At 38.6% G+C, this 22,879-nt stretch overlaps 1 protein-coding gene across 1 annotated transcript in view; it reads right to left on the bottom strand.

The window, feature by feature from the left end:
• The window catches only part of FAF1 (Fas associated factor 1), a 485,365-nt gene that overhangs the window by 445,087 nt on the left and 17,399 nt on the right, over positions 1 to 22,879 (bottom strand). The window contains exon 2 of the mRNA XM_068964657.1: positions 2,606 to 2,674. Coding sequence (XP_068820758.1) covers positions 2,606 to 2,674 — 69 coding nt within the window. The remainder of the gene's footprint in view (positions 1 to 2,605; positions 2,675 to 22,879) is intronic.

The following is a 22,879-nucleotide window of genomic DNA, read 5'->3' as shown; positions in this document are numbered from 1 at the left end:
AAAGATAGCATCAGTGTTTTTAGCCCAAATGCTATTTTAATATTTTTCCAAATTTTATCTCACAGTTGGAGAATACCTGTACCGTTCAATTATTTAACTACCTGGGAAAATTCTCCTCTTGCAATATTCTAGATTATTGGGTTGAGAAAAAAATCCAGATTCAGTAAGAATTTAACCTTCAAAACTAATGAAACAGACCAATATGAAGCAGACAAGGAAAGAATTTATAGTCATTCCCCCAAAATGGTAATTCTTACTTCAAAGACCTGTAGTCCATTACTCCCAATATACAACCTCCCTTTACTCCAGTACCATGCATGAGTGGCTTGGTGAGATTTTTAACCTTAACCAGTAATTTGCACCAGGCTCTCCAAGAGATACTCTAAAACTATACATACTAAATAAAGCAATGTTCTTGCTATTGCAAAAGAAGTTTCAAGACAAGAAACCTGGTGATATTATTTCAAATAAGCTACTGTCCTTTCCCCCTTCCACCACATAGAAATCAGGAATATGTCACCTCTATCATGCTTTGTTAAGAGAATCACAGCGGTGAAAGCATGGTTTTGAAGTCAGGCCATACAAATATTTATAAACTTTGACAAGTGCTAAAACATGAAAAAATAAGATAATCCTAAAACAGACAATCCTAAAAATGTATGTAAGTCAGTAGAAATTTAAATTACCACAACCAATCTGGAAGGTAGTATAACTATAATTATCCCAAAGCCTAAAAATATGTATATAATTTGACCCAGAAACTCAAATTATTAATTGAATTCATTCACTGTCTTCCAGGAAAACAGTAGGTTAAATATGCAAGGATGAATGTACAAGAATATCCTATAACGTATATAATTCCAAAATATCACAGAAATTAACTATCTAACAGCATAAGACTGACTGGTCAAATTACTCTGCTATAACAACACCATAAAGCACCAGCCAAACATTAAACATAAGAGAGAATGATGAATGGTCACATTTACTCAAACAGAAAGACATTCATGATAGCCCATTCAGTGAAAAACTCAGACTACAAAACAGAAGTACAAAACTCTAATTTGCATTAAAAAAAAAAAAACATTTAAATCATATAATTAAAATAAAACATTCTGGAATAACATACACAAAAAAGTTAAACAATAACTATCTCTAAATGATGGGATTAAATGTGATTATTAATTTATCCTTTATAAATTAATAGTGGTAAATCTATACAAAACACATAGATAATTAACTTCATTATATAAATCTATGTATGGACTTGAACATAGCTGCTACGTATCTAATCTCAGCTCTATTATTACCTTCAGTTTTGACTTTTGAAAATTAACATTTCTTCAAAATTCTAATTTAGACTTCTTTAGGATTTCAAAGGCATTGAGAGATATGTGTCATCCCAACATAACCAACACTGTTTCTATACTACTGTACAAATTATTTTTAGTTTGCTTTGCAACTGTAAATAAAATACAATTTTGTCAATGTGCAATGCTATGCTGGGCCTTGCCTTCTGAGTTACTGCCCAACCCCTCTCCAAAAAAAAAAAAAAAACTAAACCATTTCTATAATAAACTGCCTGAAGTTCATAAGGAAAACCACAGCACAATGCCACTTGTTTAATAGCTTTAGAAAAGAGTAATCATCAGTGAGGCCCCCCCACCTCCACCCCAAGAGAAGGAGAAACATCAAGTAGACTTATTCAGACATTCAACAAGTCTGACTTCCCTCTCCTTCTAAACATCTCTACCGCAATACTACAGCGGGAAATGTAGCTTAATATACAGTAAGAGAAGTTTAAAGATAATTGAAATTACCTAAGGTTTCATAATAATTTAGCAATTTAATACTGAACTAAATATGAACTTCATATTAAATATATGACATTCAGATTGTCCTCATTCAGATTACAATTATAGATGGACCACGTATAGATATGCTGAACCACCTATAAGTAATGCCAAAGACATTCCAGAATTCATAAAATTTCATTGTCAAGATAAAGAGTTAGTTGCTCAGTTGTATTCAACTCTTTGCAACTCTATGGACTATAGCCCACCAGGCTCCTCTGTCCAAGGAATTCTCCAAGCAAGAATATTGGAGTGGGTTGCCATTTCCTACTCCAGGGGATCTTCCTGACCCAGGAATCGAACCCCCGTTTCCTGCATTGCAGGCAGATTCTTTACCATCCTAGCCACCAGAGAAGCCCAGATAAAGAAAAAAAGCACTTGAAATAAGTCAGACAGTTAAAGACAAATACTGCATGATTTCACTGATATGTGTAATCCACAAAGAAAACCAAATCATAAAAACAGAGTAAAGTGATAGTTGCCAGGTGTGGGTGGAGAATGGGTAAAGGTGGTCAAAAGGTTACAAACTTCCAGTTCTGGGGGTCCAATGTACAGCACGGTAACTATAGATAACAATACTGTATTATATAGATGAAAGTTGCTAAAAGAGTAATGTGTTAACTAACCTTACTGTAGTAACCAGTTTGCAATATATATGTATATCAAATCATCACATTGTACACTTTACACTTACACAATGTTGTTTCTCAAGTATATCTCAATAAAGCTGTAAAAAAGAAAAAAGCACTTACCACTAAGTCCCAATTATTTTGTTCAAGCAATGTAATAGCTTCATCAATGTTTTCAATGCCAGTACATGCCTGAAAACAAAGTAAGAATTTTAGATAGAATTTTGAGAATGGAGAGGTTAATTAGCATTGAAAGAAACAAACAGCATAATGTGCAATTTAGGTTTGAACAGGTATGTAAACAAAGCCAAGACACTAAATGCCTAACACTTCTAAGCATTTTACACAGACGGTTTGAAAATTGTTCATTACAATATAAGTTAACATTACACTGAAGTAAAAGACAATAAAGTAATATGTTTGTTTAAATGCTGACTGGAGCCCAGGATGATCACTACATCTCTGTCCGCCCAGGACAACTTCTATTAAGCAGTTTCTGATGAACAGTCGTGTTAAAAAAATGAACTTTGATCCATACTTCACACTTTATTCAAAAATTAACTCAAAATAATAACAGACAAAATACTCACTGCAGCCACTGCCAGAACCACAATGCTGAAAGGAAAGCAGCAGCAGCAGCAGTCCTCATTGCCAGAGCAGGAAGAGACTCGAGAGGGCTGAAAGTCCCATCAGACTACCTAGTCTTTGAGGCCCTCCTGTCATGGCAGTGAAAACCCTGGTGACTCCAAGTCAGCTCTTCACGATGATTTCACCATTGCTCAGTCTCCCATCTCCTCCCTGGGCAGGGAGAAGGGTTAAGCCTCAGATCTGGCTCATGTGGTCACAGCTGGTAGGGTGAACTGCCTTTTCCTGGACCAGGCCATAGGGATCCCTCCAGGCAGGGATCCCTCCAGGCAGGCTTTTACAAAAAGCAGAGAAATCCTCAAAGTCTCACGAGCTGGTCTTATTAAGAATACCTGCCCATCCAAGGATGGACCCCAGGTTATGAAAGACAAGTTTCAACTGCCCTGTCTGCTGACGCTTTGCCAAAGAGGTCCACTGTTCATACGGGGACTGACCTCTTTGTCTTCTACCACCCAGGCATCAGTGGACATCCTCTGTTGAGACTGTGCCTTCTCACAGCCCTCTGTAACCTACCAGCCATATACTTCCCTGTGGTCCTGTGATGGCTAGTGTGGGGCTGTTCCAACAACCAGTCAGTAACTCCCACTCCCATGGCCATCTCCCCCATTTGGGGTCCAAAGTTGTGTTTCATCACTGGTGTGCAGTGTACATACTTCTGATCGAGCCTTCAGAGTCATTTTCAGGATTCCATCTTTGCTCTGTTCTACTGCCTCCTGGATCCTCTTCCCCCTAGCCAATGACTGCTCAACAGGAAACTTCTTTGGTGCTGTTTCTTATTCATCTGTCCACCCAGCCTCCAGGGTTGCCCTTAATTCCTGAGAGGCATAGGGCAGTTCCCTTCATCTAGCTGCTTGTTTTTTAAGTTCTTTATATGTCACAACCCCTACACCCAATAGTGTCAGTGGCTCTGTGAAACTGACCAGGTGGTCCAATCCCAGGGCAGGTTTGAATGACTGGTAGTCATACTCCCTGAAAGGCTATACCTCCGTTTTCAAGTTTCATAGCTTCTGCACCAATAGCATGATCCCCACTACTATGGTCTCTGGTCAATATACTTTGTGAAACTGTGCATCCCCTCATAGCCTTTCTCGGTGTTCACATAATCTTTGTCACTTTCAACAGTATAGTACTCTTTTCTGCCCAATTGAGTGAGGCCATTGTACTGTCTAGACTTTTCCCACCAGCCAACATGGAAAAATTATGAAACTTTACACAAGACTGCCTTTCTGGTCCTCCCCATTCTTCCAGTGCCAATTTCTTTGGGTCCAACATAGGCCTAAGAGATGTCCTCTAAGTATCAGATGGGCCTACCCTGTGTCCTCTTCAACTTCCCTGGTGGCTCAGACAGTAAAGAGCCTGCCTACAATGCGGGAGACACTTTACCATCTGAGCCACCAGGGAAGTTGAAGAGGACACAGGGTAGGCCCATCTGATACCCAGGTTAGAATCCCTGGGTCGGGAAGATCTCCTAGAGAAGGAAATGGCAACCTACTCCAGTACTCTTGCCTGGAAAATCCCATGGATGGAGAAACCTGGTAGGCTACAGTCCATGGGGTCGCGAAGAGTCAGACACGACTTAGCGTCTTCACTTTCACTTTCTTTCTTTTATGTCCTCTTCAGCCCATTTTACTTAAGATTACATCTCTGTGAGGTCACCAGCCCTTCTGCTTGAATTCTGTGAATCTCCCCCTGGCCTCTTTGGGTAGAACCTAGACAGTACTGCTGGCACCCCACTCCAGTACTCTCGTCTGGAAAATCCCATGGACGGAGGAGCCTGGAAGGGTCACTGAGGGTCGGACACGACTGAGCAACTTCACTTTCACGCATTGGAGGAGGAAATGGCAACCCACTCCAGTGTTCTTGCCTGGAGAATCCCAGGGACAGGGGAGCCTGGTGGGCTGCCATCTATGTGGTCACACAGAGTCGGACACGACTGAAGTGACTTAGCAGCAGACAGTACTGTTGCCCATTCCCAACCTTCTTTCCCTACATCCGTGGCACTCGCTGTCGTCCATGAAAATGGCAGTGAACAGATTCAGTTTTGAACTGGCCCTAAGGAAAGAGGTCGGAGTTGTATGGGCAAAAGGGAGGAATAAGAGCCACTGGAGAACTGAGAATGAATTATTTTAACTTTTTTTATATTAGTAACAAATACAGTGGAAAATAAACAAATACATACATGTCTAAATAAATAAATAAATAAGAAATGTAAAGTAAAACCCCAAATTACAAAGCCTCTAAATTTGTGCTGTTGGATATGGTAGCTACTACACACATATGGCTGGTGAGCCCTTGAAATGTAGTTCAACTGAGTTAAGATGTGTTGTGTTAAATACATACCAGTGTAGGACTTAATATAAAGATTAAAATGGAAAGCATCTCATTAACAATTTTTCTAATGAACAAATGTTGAAATATATCATTTAAAGTATATTGGCTTAAAGGCTTCCCTGGTGGCTCTGTGGTAAAGAGTCCACCTGCCAACAGAGGAGACAGGGTTAGATCCCTGGTTGGAGAATATTCCACGTGCGCAAAGTAGCTAAGCCCACACAACACAACTATTGAATCTGTGCTCTAGAGCCTAGGAACTGCAACTACTGAAGCCCATGAGCCCCAGAGCCTGTGCTCCACAACAACAGAAGCCACTGCAACGAGATGCTCACGCACCTCAATGAGAGAGTAGCTTCTGCTCCCCGTAACTAGAGCAAAGCCCACACAGCAACAAAGACCCAGCACAGCCTAAATAAATAATGAAATTATAAAAAATAATTGGCGTGAATAAAACACATTTAAATTTATTTTACCTGTTTCTTTTATTTTTTCTGTTTCTTAATGTGGACACTAAAGAAATTTGTTACATATATGATTCATTCTATTTCTAATGCTATTCTAGAAGAAAACATGGAAGGAAATCTTTGTGACATTTAGATACAAATGCAAAAGTACAATCCAAAAAACTGATAAAATGGACTTTATTAAGAACTACCACTCACAAAGACCAAAGTAGACATTTCTCTAAAGAAGACACAGAGATGGCCAAGAGGCACATGAGAAGATGTCAAATATCAGTAATTATCAGAGAAATGCAAATCAAAGTGACAATAAAATACCACCTCACACCAGCCAGAAAGGCTATCATCAAAAAATTCACAAACAATAAAGCCTGGAGAGGGTATGGAGAGAAGGGAACCCTTCTATACTGCTGGTGGGAATGTAAATTGGTATAGCCACTATGGAGAACAGTATGGAGGTTGCTTAAAAACTGAAAACAGAGCTATCATATGACCCTGCAATCCATTCCTGGGCATATATCCAGAGAAAAACATGATCCGAAAAGATATATACACCCCCATGTTCATTGCAGCACTGATTACAATAGCCAAGACATAGAAGGAACCTACATGTCCACCAATAGGGGAATGGATAAAAAAGATGTGGTACATGTATATAATTCTTTCTCAGCCATTAAAAAGAATGAAACAATGTCATTTGTAGCAACACGGATGGACCTAGAGACTGTCATACTGAGTGAAATAAGTCAGACAGAGAAGGAGAAATATCATATGACATCCTTTATTATTTGGAACCTAAAAAGAAATGATACAAATAAACTTACAAAACAGCAAGAGACTCACAGACTTAATGAGAACAAACTTATAGTTGTCAGGGGGAAGGATGAGGGAAAGGATGGTTACAGATTGCGGGATCAATAGATACACACTGCTATATTTAAAATGAATAAGCAACAAAAACCTACTGTATAACACAGGGAACTTTGCTCAAAGTTATATAGCAGCCTGGATGGGAGGGGATTTGGAAGAGAATGGATACATGGATATGTACGGCTGACCCCTTCACTGTTCACCTAAAACAATCACAATATTGTTAATCAGCTATACGACAATGACAAGTTTAAAAAAAAAAAAAAAAAAAACTACCACTCATGAGAAAAGGGGATGACAGAGGAATAGATGGTTGGATGGCATCACCAACTCGATGAACATGAGTTTGAGCAAGCTCTGGGAGTTGGTAATGGATGGTCAGGGAAGCCTGGCAAACTGCAGTCCACAGGATCGCAAAGAGTCAGACACAACTGAGCAACTGAACTGACTGACTGCTCACAAATTCCCTGGCAGTCCAGTGATTAGGACTCAGCACATTTACTGCTGAGGACCCAGGTTTGATCCCTGATTGGGGAACGGGATTCTGAAAGCCACACAGTGCAGGCAAAAAAGAATAAAAAACTTTGGGAAAAAACCTACTGCTCTTTGAAAGCCACTGTTAAGAGAATGAAAGGCAAGCCACACACTGGGAGAAAATCTGTAAAATACATGGAACAGAAGATGAATAACCAGAATATAAGAATTTTAAATCATTAAAATTCAATTTATACAATCTTTAAGTTGCAAAAGATTTTAACAGAAACTTTACTAATGAAACTATACATGAGAATAAGAACATGAAAAAATATTCAACATCATTAGTCGTTCAGTTCAGTTCAGTTCAGTCACTCACTTGTGTTCAACACTTTGCGACCCCATGAACTGCAGCACGCCAGACCTCTCTGTCCATCAGCAACTCCCGGAGTTCACTCAGACCCACGTCCACGAGTCGGTGATGCCATCCAGCCATCTCATCCTCGGTCGTCCCCTTCTCCTCCTGCCCCCAATCCCTCCCAGCATCAGAGTCTTTTCCAATAAGTCAACTCTTCGCATGAGGTGGCCAAAGTACTGGAGTTTCAGCTTTAGCATCATTCCTTCCAAAGAATGTCCAGGACTGATCTCCTTCAGAATGGACTGGTTGGATCTCCATGCACTCCAAGGGACCCTCAAGAGTCTTCTCCAACACCACAGTTCAAAAGCATCAATTCTTCGGCGCTCAGCTTTCTTCACAGTCCAACTCTCACATCCATACACGACTACCGGAAAAACCACAGCCTTGACTAGACGGACCTTAGTCGGCAAAATAATGTTTCTGCTTTTCAATATGCTATCTAGGTTGGTCATAACTTTTCTTCCAAGGAGTAAGCGTCTTTTAATTTCATGGCTGCAATCACCATCTACAGTGATTTGGGAGCCCCCCAAAATAAAGTCTGACACTGTTTCCACTGTTTCCCCATCTATTTCCCATGAAGTGACGGGACCAGATGCCATGATCTTCGTTTTCTGAATGTTGAGCTTTAAGCCAACTTTTTCACTCTCCTCTTTCACTTTCATCAAGAGACTTTTTAGTTCCTCTTCACTTTCTGCCATAAGGGTGGTGTCATCTGCATATCTGAGGTTATTGATGTTTCTCTCAGCAGCCTTTATTCCAGCTTGTGCTTCTTCCAGCCCAGCGTTTCTCACAATCTACTCTGCACAGAAGTTAAATAAGCAGGGTGACAATATACAGCCTTGACGTACTCCTTTTCCTATTTGGAACCAGTCTGTTGTTCCATGTCCAGTTCTAACTGTTGCTTCCTGACCTGCATACAGGTTTCTCAAGAGGCAGGTCAGGTGGTCTGGTATTCCCATCTCTTTCAGAATTTTCCACAGTTTATTGTGATCCTCACAGTCAAAGGCTTTGGCATAGTCAATAACGCAGAAAGAGATGTTTTTCTGGAACTCTCCTGCTTTTTTGATGATTCAGCAGATGTTAGAAATTTGATCTCTGGTTCCTCTGCCTTTTCTAAATCCAGCTTGAACATCAGGAAGTTCACGGTTCATGTATTGCTGAAGCCTGGCTTGGAGAATTTTGAGCATTACTTTACTAGCATGTGAGATGAGTGCAATTGTGCAGTAGTTTGAGCATTCTTTGGCATTGCCTTTCTTTGGGATTGGAATGAAAACTGACCTTTTCCAGTCCTGTGGCCACTGCTGAGTTTTCCAAATGTGCTGGCATATTGAGTGCAGCACTTTCACAGCATCATCTTTCAGGATTTGAAATAGCTCAACTGGAATTCCATCACCTCCACTAGCTTTGTTCGTAGTGATGCTTTCTAAGGCCCACTTGACTTCACATTCCAGGATGTCTGGCTCTAGGTGAGTGATCACACCATCGTGATTATCTGGGTGATGAAGATCTTTTTTGTACAGTTCTTCCGTGTATTCTCGCCACCTCTTCTTAATATCTTCTGCTTCTGTTACGTCCATACCATTTCTGTCCTTTATTGTGCCCATCTTTGCATGAAATGTTCCCTTGGTATCTCTAATTTTCTTGAAGAGATCTCTAGTCTTTCCCATTCTGTTCTTTTCTTCTATTTCTTTGCATTGATCACTGAAGAAGGCTTTCTTATCTCAGACTCTAAGTTGCAACCACATTAATGAAAGTTTCTTCTGAGTGGTTTCAGGTCAGCAATGGCCATAAGAAAAATATGTGCAAGATTTAGAAGGCAGAAGAGAAGCAGCAAAAAAACTACCCTCCAAAAGTCTAGTTATGGCCCAAAGTGTTATTGTAACCCATTACACTGTTACTGATCCACTGGCTCACCTCACGAACATGAAACAGAGAGAAGGTCCACAATTTCTCCAGGCCTGGATTAATTTTCCTCATGAAAACAGATGCAAAAACCCTTAACAAAACCAAATGCAGGGACATATAAAAAGAATAACACATCATGACTAAGTGGGGTTTCTTCCAGCAATGCAAAAGTAGTTTAACATGAAAGGAACAAAGGTATCTTTTAATATAAACGACTGTACACGGAAAATCCTTTTCATTCTTTAAAAAGAAAAAGCCTCCAGAGTGATAGATAAATGTTTAAGGTCACAGGATACAAAACATATGACAAAAGTCTACTATTTTCTCAGAAAACTAAACACAGAGCTACTATTTGATCCAGCAATTCTACTTCTGGGTATATACTCAAAAGAACTGAAAGCAGGGGCTTGAACAGATTTTTATAGATTTGTGTTCATAGCACAGGAAGTCAAAAGATGGAATAACAGCACAATAAGTCAAAAGATGGCATCAACTCAAATGTCCGTTGACCAATGAATGGGTAAACAAGATGTGGTACATACATAACAATAGAATAATATTCAGTCTTAAAAAAGAAGGAAATTCTGACATATGCTACAATAGGGATGAACCATGAGGTCATTATATCTAAATAAGCCAGACACAAAAGGACAAATACTGTATGATTCTACTTCTATGAGGTACCTAGAACAGTCAAATCCCTAGACAGAGAAAGAATGGAGAGTTAATGTTTAATCAGAATGGCATTTAGTTGGGAAAGATGAAAAAACTTTGGAAAAATGGTAGTGATTGACGCGTATAATAAAGGGCATGTACTTAATGCCACTACACTGTACAGTTAAAAACAGTTTAAAAGGTAAATTTTGTTACACATATTTTAATATACAAAAAGAAAGCTACACATAGTTTCACACATACAGTGTTTTTTTCAGGTAAAACTAATATATATAATATTAGATTCAAAGTACTGGGTTTTCTTAGAGCATGGGGGACAGCGCAAGGGGAAGTACTGACTAGGAGATTTCTATAGTTCTACTTATATTGTTTTCTTAACCTGAATGTCATTTTCACGGACATGTTCATTTTGTGCAAGTTTATGAAACTATACTTTTATGATTTATGTTCTTTACTATATGAATATTATACCACAATGAAGTTTTATTTTTTGTCTTAGTTAATGACAGATAAATTGTGATTTTGCTGATTGAGGACTGGATCATGCTTCATATCTAGATAGGTTTCAAGAACACATACCAATCTAGCAAATGAGCCCAATATCTACCTGGATGGGTGGGGGTCTGGGAGAGGATTCATGGATATGCACAGCTGAGTCCCTTCACTGTTCACCTGAAACTATCACTATATTGTTAATCGTCTATACTCCAATCCAAATAAAATGTTTATGAGAAAAAAAATTCAATATCTATACTACAGTAAACATTTATTGCATGCTACCTGTCTTTGGCACATCAAGTATAATTTTTCTCAAGAGGTGAAAATATTGCTTCTGTTTCAAAAAAAGTCTAAAATGAAAGTCAACTTCTACTATTAACAATAGAAGTAAACAGAAAATGAAATCTAACAGTGTACTATGAAAATTTCTAAGTATATAAAGAAAAGAATGTCAAGGACATATATCTGTGTTAAAAAGATTTTTCTACATGTCAAAGAATTTCCAAGGCCCAGATGCTTATTGTCTCAGTTGGATTAAGTCTTTAGAACAAAAATATTATGCTTTAAAAAAAAAACTGGTCAGGTCTTCTAATATTAAAAGCTATAGAAGGCAAGCAAACTGATTAAGTTTTTATTTTTACTTTGATCAAAACAAGTAGTGATTTTTAACACAGGAAATAATACTCAGTAATACTCTCATAATATACAAAAATATCTAATGTGCTTTTAGAATTAAAACAAAAAAGGTATTTTCATAATTGTAATTTATATGCAGAAAATTAGAAAGAATATGCTTTAAAAGTGCTACTAAGTTCTGGACTGAATAATAATTTACAAACTTTATCTTGGACATTACACAGTGATACTTGAACATGAATTCTGTATGTTTTAGGAGTGTACATGAACTAAAAAATTTAGAGATGATAAAGTTGTATGAATTAATATCCTTCCAAAAACAGAAAAAATTGATGTTTTATATACTATTTATGGTTCACCTCTTAAAAACAAAACTAGAGAACAGACTTATTATAAGAACTTACATTCTCCTTTATATCCACAAGAGGGAGCAAACATTTAATAAATCTTTATAGGAACTGCATTACATACTAATTTTTACATGAGACTTTTAGGAACAATAATCAGAAAAAATAATAAAACTACCAAAAATATTTGAGTATCTACCACATACCAGCAGAGTCTGAAAATGCAGCAGGTAAAAGATATAGTCATGATCTCAGATTTCACAGCGTATCAGGCAACAAACTACATCTAGAGACTTGTAAGATAACACAAATAATACTTAGCATTTATAGCATCACTATAAACTAAAGTTTATAAGTATTCAGTCTGACCAGAAACTACAAATGTGATGAAAAGATTAAACAAGTATCAGTAATGCATAGTCTACAACTCTAAGAGGCAAATAATATGCATTATGCAATTTATCATATAAAGAATGCACAACAGGCTATAAAATGCCAGTATCTTTTTACCAAGCAGACTTTGATGATCTACACTACTTTGTCTTCCCATTTAAGCTTAATCAAAATGAAAGCAAATTAACACTGGCTCAGGGGAATGCTGGGCCATAGTTAAAGTACTTTAGGAGAGGCATCTTTGAAATGTACTGATTAGTAGTAAAATCATAATGCCAACACTAAAAAGTCTCAATCACAACCTATTAATAACATTTAAATACAATTATTTTTATATGACTTAAAGAAGAACGGGTTCCAAAAGGGCATGATTAATTAGGTAGTAATAATCCAGGAGACCTTCCAATTAGGTATGCCTATATAGAAGCAAAACATATATAGATACAGTCCTTTTCAGGAAGGTCCATTGTCAGGAAACAATGTATAGTGAAAAAAATCAAGTCTTAATCAACACAGAACCAGAAGGTGGCCTAATGGTTAGGACTCCACGCTTTCCCTCCTCTGTAGATCCGCATCCATCTTTAGCTTAAACAACTTGCATCAGCATTTCTTATGAAGGGCAGGTCTGCTGGCAATAAACTCTCTCAGGCATTATCTTCTGACAGTGTCTTCATTTTCACTTTTGAAAAATAATTTCACTAAATAAAACTCTATTTTGATTTTTTTTCAGTAAAGATATCATTTCATTGTCTCCTGTACTCCATAATTTGTGATGAGATGTTAACTAACATTCTTGTCACTGTTCTCTTCATAGAATGTCTTTTTTTTTCCCTGACCGTTTTTAAGACTTTTCTCTCTATCTTTGGTTTTCAAGAATTTGGCTGTTATGTGCCTATGTGTTAGTTTCTTTGTAATAATCCTACTTTGTGTTCTCAACTTAAATCTATAAATATATGTCTTGCACCAAGACCCATTAAAGATACTAAGCGATTTTTCTTTTTTCAACATAAGGCTAGAATCACTTCAAAAGAGGGGGAAAACAGAAAAATTAAGATAACTATTACTTTGCTATCAATTCATAACAAATTTTAAAATAAATTCTTGAAGAGATGCTGGCCAATAGATCCTCAGAGGGTAACTATTATCATTATGAATAAATGATGTCCAAACATTTTTTAACAGATGATTTGACTTGTATGTCAGGAATATAACGATATTTCATAAATCTGGATTTCAATAAGGCAACTGACAAAATTTCTTTGATTTATTCTGAAAGATTAAACATAGAAATAAAGACTTCCCTGGTGATCCAGTAGTTAAGACGTCACTTTCCAATGCAGGAAGGTGTAGGTTCGATCCCTGATTGAGGGGCTGGGATCCCATGTGTCTCACAACCAAAAAATCAATACATAAAACAGACATAATATTGTAACAAACTCAACAATCTTTAAAAATGGTCCACGTTTTTTAAAAAATCTTAAAAAAAAAAAAAAGGACAGAAATAAAGATGAACGCTACTAGTCATACTGAAGCTTTAGAGCATGAATGCCTTCATCTAATTTCGACTTGACTTCAGTTCAGTCGTTCAGTCGTGTCCAACTCTGTGCGACCCCATAGATGGCAGCCCACCAGGCTCCTCTGTCCCTGGGATTCTCCAGGCAAGAATACTGGAGTGGGTTGCCATTTCCTTCTCCAATATCAAAACTTGTTAAGTTCAATTTAATACTCAGTGAGAATACACTTTGTGCCAGAAAGTATGCTAATCATTAAGAACACCAAAGTGACTAAGATCTACTTCCTGGCTGTAAAGATCTCACAAATTAATAAGAAAGACAAACAGATATTTTAAAGTATGTGAAAGCTGCAATGACAGCTATTATGTATAAGAGTAATAGATACAGAGGAGGAAGGAATAAGTAAATGTCAGGGAAAACTTCACAGAGAAAATGCCTACGCACAAGTCTAAGAGATAAACAGAAGACTAAGACGCAAGCAATTGAGAAAACTGGCAAAGGCAAAGTGACATGACATGATAAAAGTTCACAAAAATTACAAGTATCAAAGTATCACTATAAAACAAGTCATTGGGAAAGGTATAGGCTGCTGCTGCTGCTAAGTTGCTTCAGTCATGTTCGACTGTGTGTGACCCCATAGATGTCAGCCCACCAGGCTCCCCCGTCCCTGGGATTCTCTAGGCAAGAACACTGGAGTGGGTTGCCATTTCCTTCTCCAGTGCATGAAAGTGAAAAGTGACAGTGAAGTCACACAGTCATGTCAGACTCTTCGTGACCCCATGGACTGTAGCCTACGAGGCTCCTCATCCATGGGATTTTCCAGGCAAGAGTTCTGGAGTGGGTTGCCATTGCCTTCTCCGAAAGTATAGGCTACCCTGGGCCAAATCACAAGGAGCTCTGTTAATCATGTCAATTAAGTTGACTCATCCTATATAAGCAATCAAATAGAGAGTTCAAGAGATGTTAGGAATGAGGCTGCTGCTTTGGGAGTCAACAGCACATACATAAGTGAGTGAAAGTGGCTCAGTAATGTCTGACTCTTTGCAACCCCATCAACTATACAGTTCATGCAATTCTCCAGACCAGAATACTGGAGTAAGTAGCATTTCCCTTTTCCAGAAGACCTTTCAACCCAGGGATCAAACTCAGTTCTCCCACATTGCAGGCTGATTCTTTTACTAGCTGAGAGACCAAGGAAACCCAAGAATACTAGAGTGGGTAGCCTATCCCTTCTCCAACGAATCTTCCCAACCAGGATCAAACCAGGGTCGCCTGCATTGAGGGCAAATTCTTTACCAACTGAGCCACCAGGGAAGCCGAGCACATACAGAGTTCAGTTCAGTTCAGTCGCTCAGTCATGTCCGACTCTGCGACCCCATGAATCGCAGCACGTCAGACCTCTCTGTCCATCAGCAACTCCCGGAGTTCACTCAGACTCACGTCCATCGAATCCATGATGCCATCCAGCCATCTCATCCTCGGTCGTCCCCTTCTCCTTCTGCCCCCAATCCCTCCCAGCATCAGAGTCTTTTCCAATAAGTCAACTCTTCGCATGAGGTGGCCAAAGTACTGGAGTTTCAGCTTTAGCATCATTCCTTCCAAAGAAATCCCAGGGTTGATCTCCTTCAGAATGGACTGGTTGGATCTCCTTGCAGTCCAAGAGACTCTCAAGAGTCTTCTCCAACACCACAGTTCAAACGCATCAATTCTTCGGCGCTCAGCCTTCTTCACAGTCCAACTCTCACATCCATACGTGACCACAGGAAAGACCATAGCCTTGACTAGACGGACCTTAGTCAGCAAAGTAATGTCTCTGCTTTTTAATATGTTATCTAGGTTGGTCGTAACTTTCCTTCCAAGGAGTAAGCGTCTTTTAATTTCATGGCTGCAATCACCATCTACAGTGATTTGGGAGCCCCCCAAAATAAAGTCTGACACTGTTTCCACTGTTTCCCCATCTATTTCCCATGAAGTGATGGGACCAGATGCCATGATCTTCATTTTCTGAATGTTGAGCTTTAAGCCAACTTTTTCACTCTCCTCTTTCACTTTCATCAAGAGACTTTTTAGCTCCTCTTCACTTTCTGCCATAAGGGTGGTGTCATCTGCATATCTGAGGTTATTGACATTGCTCTCAGCAATCTTGATTCCAGCTTGTGCTTCTTCCAGCCCAGCGTTTCTCACAATCTACTCTGCATAGAAGTTAAATAAGCAGGGTGACAATATACAGCCTTGACGTACTCCTTTTCCTATTTGGAACCAGTCTGTTGTTCCATGTCCAGTTCTAACTGTTGCTTCCTGACCTGCATACAGGTTTCTCAAGAGGCAGGTCAGGTGGTCTGGTATTCCCATCTCTTTCAGAATTTTCCACAGTTTATTGTGATCCTCACAGTCAAAGGCTTTGGCATAGTCAATAACGCAGAAAGAGATGTTTTTCTGGAACTCTCCTGCTTTTTTGATGATTCAGCAGATGTTAGAAATTTGATCTCTGGTTCCTCTGCCTTTTCTAAATCCAGTTTGAACATCAGGAAGTTCACGGTTCATGTATTGCTGAAGCCTGGCTTGGAGAATTTTGAGCATTACTTTACTAGCATGTGAGATGAGTGCAATTGTGCAGTAGTTTGAGCATTCTTTGGCATTGCCTTTCTTTGGGATTGGAATGAAAACTGACCTTTTCCAGTCCTGTGGCCACTGCTGAGTTTTCCAAATGTGCTGGCATATTGAGTGCAGCACTTTCACAGCATCATCTTTCAGGATTTGAAATAGCTCAACTGGAATTCCATCACCTCCACTAGCTTTGTTCGTAGTGATGCTTTCTAAGGCCCACTTGACTTCACATTCCAGGATGTCTGGCTCTAGGTGAGTGATCACACCATCGTGATTATCTGGGTGATGAAGATCTTTTTTGTACAGTTCTTCCGTGTATTCTCGCCACCTCTTCTTAATATCTTCTGCTTCTGTTACGTCCATACCATTTCTGTCCTTTATTGTGCCCATCTTTGCATGAAATGTTCCCTTGGTATCTCTAATTTTCTTGAAGAGATCTCTAGTCTTTCCCATTCTGTTCTTTTCTTCTATTTCTTTGCATTGATCACTGAAGAAGGCTTTCTTATCTCTTCTTGCTATTCTTTGGAACTCTGCATTCAGATGCTTATATCTTTCCTTTTCTCCTTGGCTTTTCCCTTCTCTTCTTTTCACAGCTATTTGTAAAGTTGCCTCAGACAGCCATTTTGCTTTTTTGCATTTCTTTTCCATAGGGATAATCTTGATCCCTGTCTCCTGTACAATGTCACAAACCTCATTCCATAGTTCATCAGGCACTCTATCTGTCAGATCTAGGGCCTTAAATCTATTTCTCACTTCCACTGTATAATCACAAGGGATGTGATTTAGGTCATACCTGAATGGTCTAGCGGTTTTCCCTATTTTCTTCAATTTAAGTCTGAATTTGGTAATAAGGAGTTCATGATCTGAGCCAGTCAGCTCCTGGTCTTGTTTTTGTTGACTGTATAGAGCTTCTCCATCTTTGGCTGCATAGAATATAATCAATCTGATTTCAGTGTTGCCCATCTGGTGATGTCCATGTGTAGAGTCTTCTCTTGTGTTGTTGGAAGAGGGTGCTTGCTATGACCAGTGCATTTTCCTTGCAAAACTCTGTTAGTCTTTACCCTGCTTCATTCCACATTTCAAGGCCAAATTTACCTCTTACTCCAGGTGTTTCTTGACTTCCTACTTTTGCATTCCAGTCCCCTATAATGCAAAGGACATCTTTTTCAGTTGTTCGTTCTAAAAGGTCTTGTAGGTCTTCATAGACCCGTTCAACTTCAGCTTCTTCAGTGTTACTGGTTGAGGCATAGACTTGGATTACAGTGATATTGAATGGTTTGCCTTGGAGACGAACAGAGATCATTCTGTCGTTTTTGAGATTGTACCCAAGTACTGCACTTCAGACTCTTTTGTTGACCATAATGGCTACTCCATTTCTTCTGAGGGATTCCTGCCCACAGTAGTAGACATAATGGTCATCTGAGTTAAATTCACCCGTTCCAGTCCATTTTAGTTCGCTGATTCCTAGAATGTTGACGTTCACTCTTGCCATCTCCTGTTTGACCACTTCCAATTTGCCTTGATTCATGGACCTGACATTCCAGGTTCCTATGCAATATTGCTCTTTACAGCATCAGACCTTGCTTCTATCACCAGTCACATCCACAGCTGGCTATCGTTTTTGCTTTGGCTCCATCCCTTCATTCCTTCTGGAGTTATTTCTCCATTGATCTCCAGTAGCATATTGGGCACCTAAAGAAAAGATGATTATCCAAAGAGACCATACAGGGAAGAATGGAATGGAAAAGGGAACAAGGAGAGACCCTTAAGGTATACTGATATTAATATTTAAGAGAAAGATGGGAGTGGGAGGGAGAGATCGATGCATTCAGAATAGGACATAAAATCAATAAAGCCTATCTTTAAACTGAGAAAAACTTGGTAAATCTTTAAATTGGAAGTGGGTTCAGAAACAGGAGCCAGTAGAAAGGGAGCCACAAATCCAAAGGAAATGTAACGAGAAACTGATGTGGTGCAGATTTCTAGAGAGATGATTAAGAGCAGGTAGAGGGATGGCAGTTAAAGTTTAATGATAAACTCCCAAGCTCCTCCTTTGAAGTGTGCCATTAATAAGTAAACACATTTAGAAAAAGCAACCAAGTGATAAGACTGGTGGAACGAACTGGAAAATTAGGGCTCAGATAATAACAGTTAACAGTGACATAGCTGCCTTCATGTGGTGGGAAAATAAATCCTGTAAGGGTCTGAAGTAAATTAGTACATCCTGGAATGTGAACTCAAGTGGGCCTTAGGAAGCATCACTATGAACAAAGCTAGTGGAGGTGATGGAATTCCAGTTGAGCTATTTCAAATCTTAAAAGATGATGCTGTGAAAGTGCTGCACTCAATATGCCAGCACATTTGGAAAACTCAGCAGTGGCCACAGGACTGGAAAAGGTCAGTTTTCATTCCAATCCCAAAGAAAGGCAATGCCAAAGAATGCTCAAACTACTGTACAATTGCATTCATCTCACATGCTAGTGAAGTAATGCTCAACATTCTCCAAGCCAGGCTTCAGCAATACATGAACCGTGAACTTCCTGATGTTCAAGCTGGATTTAGAAAAGGCAGAGGAACCAGAGATCAAATTGCCAACATCTGCTGAATCATCAAAAAAGCAAGAGAGTTCCAGAAAAACATCTCTTTCTGCTTTATTGACTATGCCAAAGCCTTTGACTGTGAGGATCACAATAAACTGTGGAAAATTCTGAAAGAGATGGGAATACCAGACCACCTGACCTGCCTCTTGAGAAACCTGTATGCAGGTCAGGAAGCAACAGTTAGAACTAGACATGGAACAACAGACTGGTTCCAAATAGGAAAAGGAGTACATCAAGGCTGTATATTGTCACTCTGCTAATTTAACTTCCTTTTTATTTTAATTGGAGGTTAATTACTTTACAATATTGTATTGGTTTTGCCATACATCAACATGAATCCGCCACAGGTATACACGTGTTCCCCATCCTGAACCACCCTCCCTGCTCCCTCCCCGTACCATCCCTCTGGGTCATCCCAGTGCACCAGCCCCAAGCATCCAGTATCATGCATCGAACCTGGAGTGGTGATTTGTTTCATATATGATATTATACATGTTTCAATGCCCTTCTCCCAAATCATCCCACCCTCGCCCTCTCCCACAGAGTCCAAAAGACTGTTCTATACATCTGTGTCTCTTTTGCTGTCTCGTATACAGGGTTATCATTACCATCTTTCTAAATTCCATATATATGCGTTAGTATACTGTATTGGTGTTTTTCTTTCTGGCTTACTTCACTCTGTATAATAGGCTCCAGTTTCATCTACCTCATTAGAACTGATTCAAATGTATTCTTTTTAATGGCTGAGTAATATTCCATTGTGTGTATGTACCACAGCTTTCTTATCCATTCATCTGCTGATGGACATCTAGGTTGCTTCCATGTCCTGGCTATTATAAACAGTGCTGCGATGAACACTGGGGTACCCGTATTTAACTTCTATGTAGAGTACACGATGTGAAACGCTGGGCTAGATGAAGCACAAGCTGGAATCAAGGTTTCCAGGAGAAATATTAATAACCTCAGATATGCAGATGACACCATCTTTATGAAAGAAAGTGAAGAAGAACTAAAGAGCCTCTTGATGAAAGTGAAAGAGGAGAGTGAAAAGCTGGCTTAAAGCTCAACATTGAGAAAACTAAGACCATGGCATCTGGTCCCATCACTTCATGGCAAACAGATGGGGAAACAGTGCAAAAAGTGGCTGACTTTATTTTAGGGGGCTCCAAAATCATTGCAGATGGTGACTGCAGCCATGAAATTTAAAGATGCTTATTCTTTGGAAGGAAAGTTATGACAAACCTAAACAGCATATTTAAAAGCAGAAACATTACTTTACCAAAGATCCATCCAGTCAAAGTATGGTTTTTCCAGAAGTCATGGATGGATGTAAGAGTTGGACTATATAGAAAGCTGAGTACCAAAGAATTGATGCTTTTGAACTATGGTGTTGGAGAAGCCTCTTAAGAGTCCCTTGGACTGCAAGGAGATCAAACCAGTCCATCCTAAAGGCGATCAGTCCTAAGTGTTCATTGGAAGGACTGATGTTGAAGCTGAAACTCCAATACTTTGGCCACCTGATGCGAAGAGCTGACCCATTTGAAAAGATCCTGATGCTGGGTAAGATTGAAGGCGCGAGGAGAAGGTGAGGACAGAGGATGAGATAGCTGGATGGCATCACTGACTCAATGGATATGAGTTTGAATAAACTCCGGGAGTTGGTGATAAACAGAGAGGCCTGGCATGCTGTGGTCCATACAGTCAGAAAGAGTCAGACACGACTGAGCAACTGAATTGAACTGAAACTTTTATTAGCTATATTAGTTGCATTATGAAGTAGTGATCTCCCAATTACTAGTACAATTCCTAGCACAGAGTAGGTATTCTGTTTCGTCAAGTGAGTGAAAATATTCATTAAGACAGTTTCAAGTAATATATATATTTTGGTATTCTTCATATCCTCATATCACAATATATGATATGTAATAAGAATTGAAGATTCTATTCATTAATCCAGGACTATCACTAATACCACCAAAACTCCATGATACTCCCATCTCTTTTACTTCACTCATCTGATCACAATAACAACCAGAAGAGACATATCAATATTTCTGAGGAAAGGCCTTGTTGGGTAAGATCAGAGCATCCTATCTGGGATAAGTGAAAAAAGCAGCCTAAATACATGAGTCTATAATTTTACACTTTTCCATGGGTGACAAACAGCAGCTCCAAATGTGAGATGTGGCCTGGCCAGCAGGGAATTCCCTGAAAGTATCTTCATGAAGGTCTTCTAAAAACTCAGGAGGACTGCATATGGAACTGAGTCCTAGGGCCAGCTATGTATGTTACCACTGCCCTTTAATCAAAGGATGACTCTACATACATGTTAAGTCAGTATACCTTCAGGATCCATCCCCTGGAAATGCCAAGGCTCTTCTTTAATCTCTCTCTGTCTCTCTCTCTGTCTCTCTCAAACACACACACATACACACACGTGAACATAAGGCATAGATTTGAAAAAAAGGAAAGACATAAAAATCCTCTGTTAGACATGCCAGGAAAGTATGTGGTTGTTTCTTGGCATATTAATATTTTTATCTTGGCAAATTAAATTACTCGTGGATTATGCACAGGATTTATGATCCAACAAAATCTTTAATCTTAGCAATAAAACATACTTCATTATGTCACAATCTACATTTTAACTTTACATTCTCTTCATGCCTGCTTAAGTGGGAAGACTAATAGCTTAAGCAGTATTTCTCGAATCTTAAATCCACATTAAACACGTTTCATGAGGCAAGCATTACCCAGATAGTAGAACCAGGCAAGGACATCACACACAAAAAAATTATAGGCCAACACCACAGATGAACATAGATGCAAAAATTCTTAATAAAATATTAGCAAACCAAATTCAATTTATACACCATGACAAAGAGGAATTTATTCCAGAGTTGCAAGGATGGTTCAATATCTGCCAGTTAGTCAATGTATACATCACATTAATATAACAAAAGGGGGAAAAATCAAATGATCACCTCAGCAGATACAGAAAAGGCATCTGATAAAATTCAATATCCATTTATAATAAAAACTCTCAATAAAGTGGGTACAGGATGAATGTACCTCAACATAATAGAGGCTACATATGACAAACCTGGAGCTAAATCACACTTAACAGTAAAAAACTATAAGGAACAAGACAAAGATGCCTATTATTGCAATTTTATTTAACACAGTGTTGGAAATCCTAGCCACACCACAGCAATTTAAAAATAAAAAGAAATAAAAGGAATTCAAATTGGAAAGGAAGAAGTAAAACTGTCATTATTTGCAGATGACATGATACTATACATAGGAAATCCTAAGGACCCCGCCAAAATACTACTAGAACTAATAAATAAATATAGTAGCCATAGGATACAAAATTAATATATAGAAATTTGTTGCATTTCTATACACTAACAATGAATTACTATAAGGAGAAATTAAGACAACAATTCCATTTACAACTGCATCAAAAATAATAAAATGCCTAAGAAAAAATATTACCAAGAGAGGTGAAAGACCTGTACACTGAGACCTATAAGACAATGATGAAAGAAATTGAAGAGAACACAAATAAATGAAATTATATGCTCATGGATTGGAAGAATATTGTTAAAATGTCCATACTACCTAAAGCAATCTACAGATTCAATGTAATATCTATAAAAATTACAATGGAATATTTTATAGAACTAGAACAAATAATTATAAAATCTGTATAGAACACAAAAGATCCTATTTAGCCATAATCTTGAGAAAGAATGAAATTAGAGGTATCATGCTCCTTGATTTCAAACTACATTACAAGCTATACAGTATGGTACTCACACAAAACAGATTCAGAGTTCAATGGAACAAAATTGAGAACCTGTAAATAAACCTACAGATAAATGGTCAATTAATTTATGACAAAGAAGGAAAGAACATACAATGGAGAATGGATAGTATCTTCAATAAATTGTGCTGGGAAAACTGGACAGTCACATGCAAAAGAATCCAACTAGACCACTATGTGGGTTTTTCTGATGG

The sequence above is a fragment of the Capricornis sumatraensis genome, chromosome 2, assembly GCF_032405125.1.
Source record: "Capricornis sumatraensis isolate serow.1 chromosome 2, serow.2, whole genome shotgun sequence".
Taxonomy (NCBI): Eukaryota; Metazoa; Chordata; class Mammalia; order Artiodactyla; family Bovidae; genus Capricornis; species Capricornis sumatraensis.
Note: the sequence above shows the minus strand (reverse complement) of the source record. Positions and strands in the feature narration are given on the sequence as shown.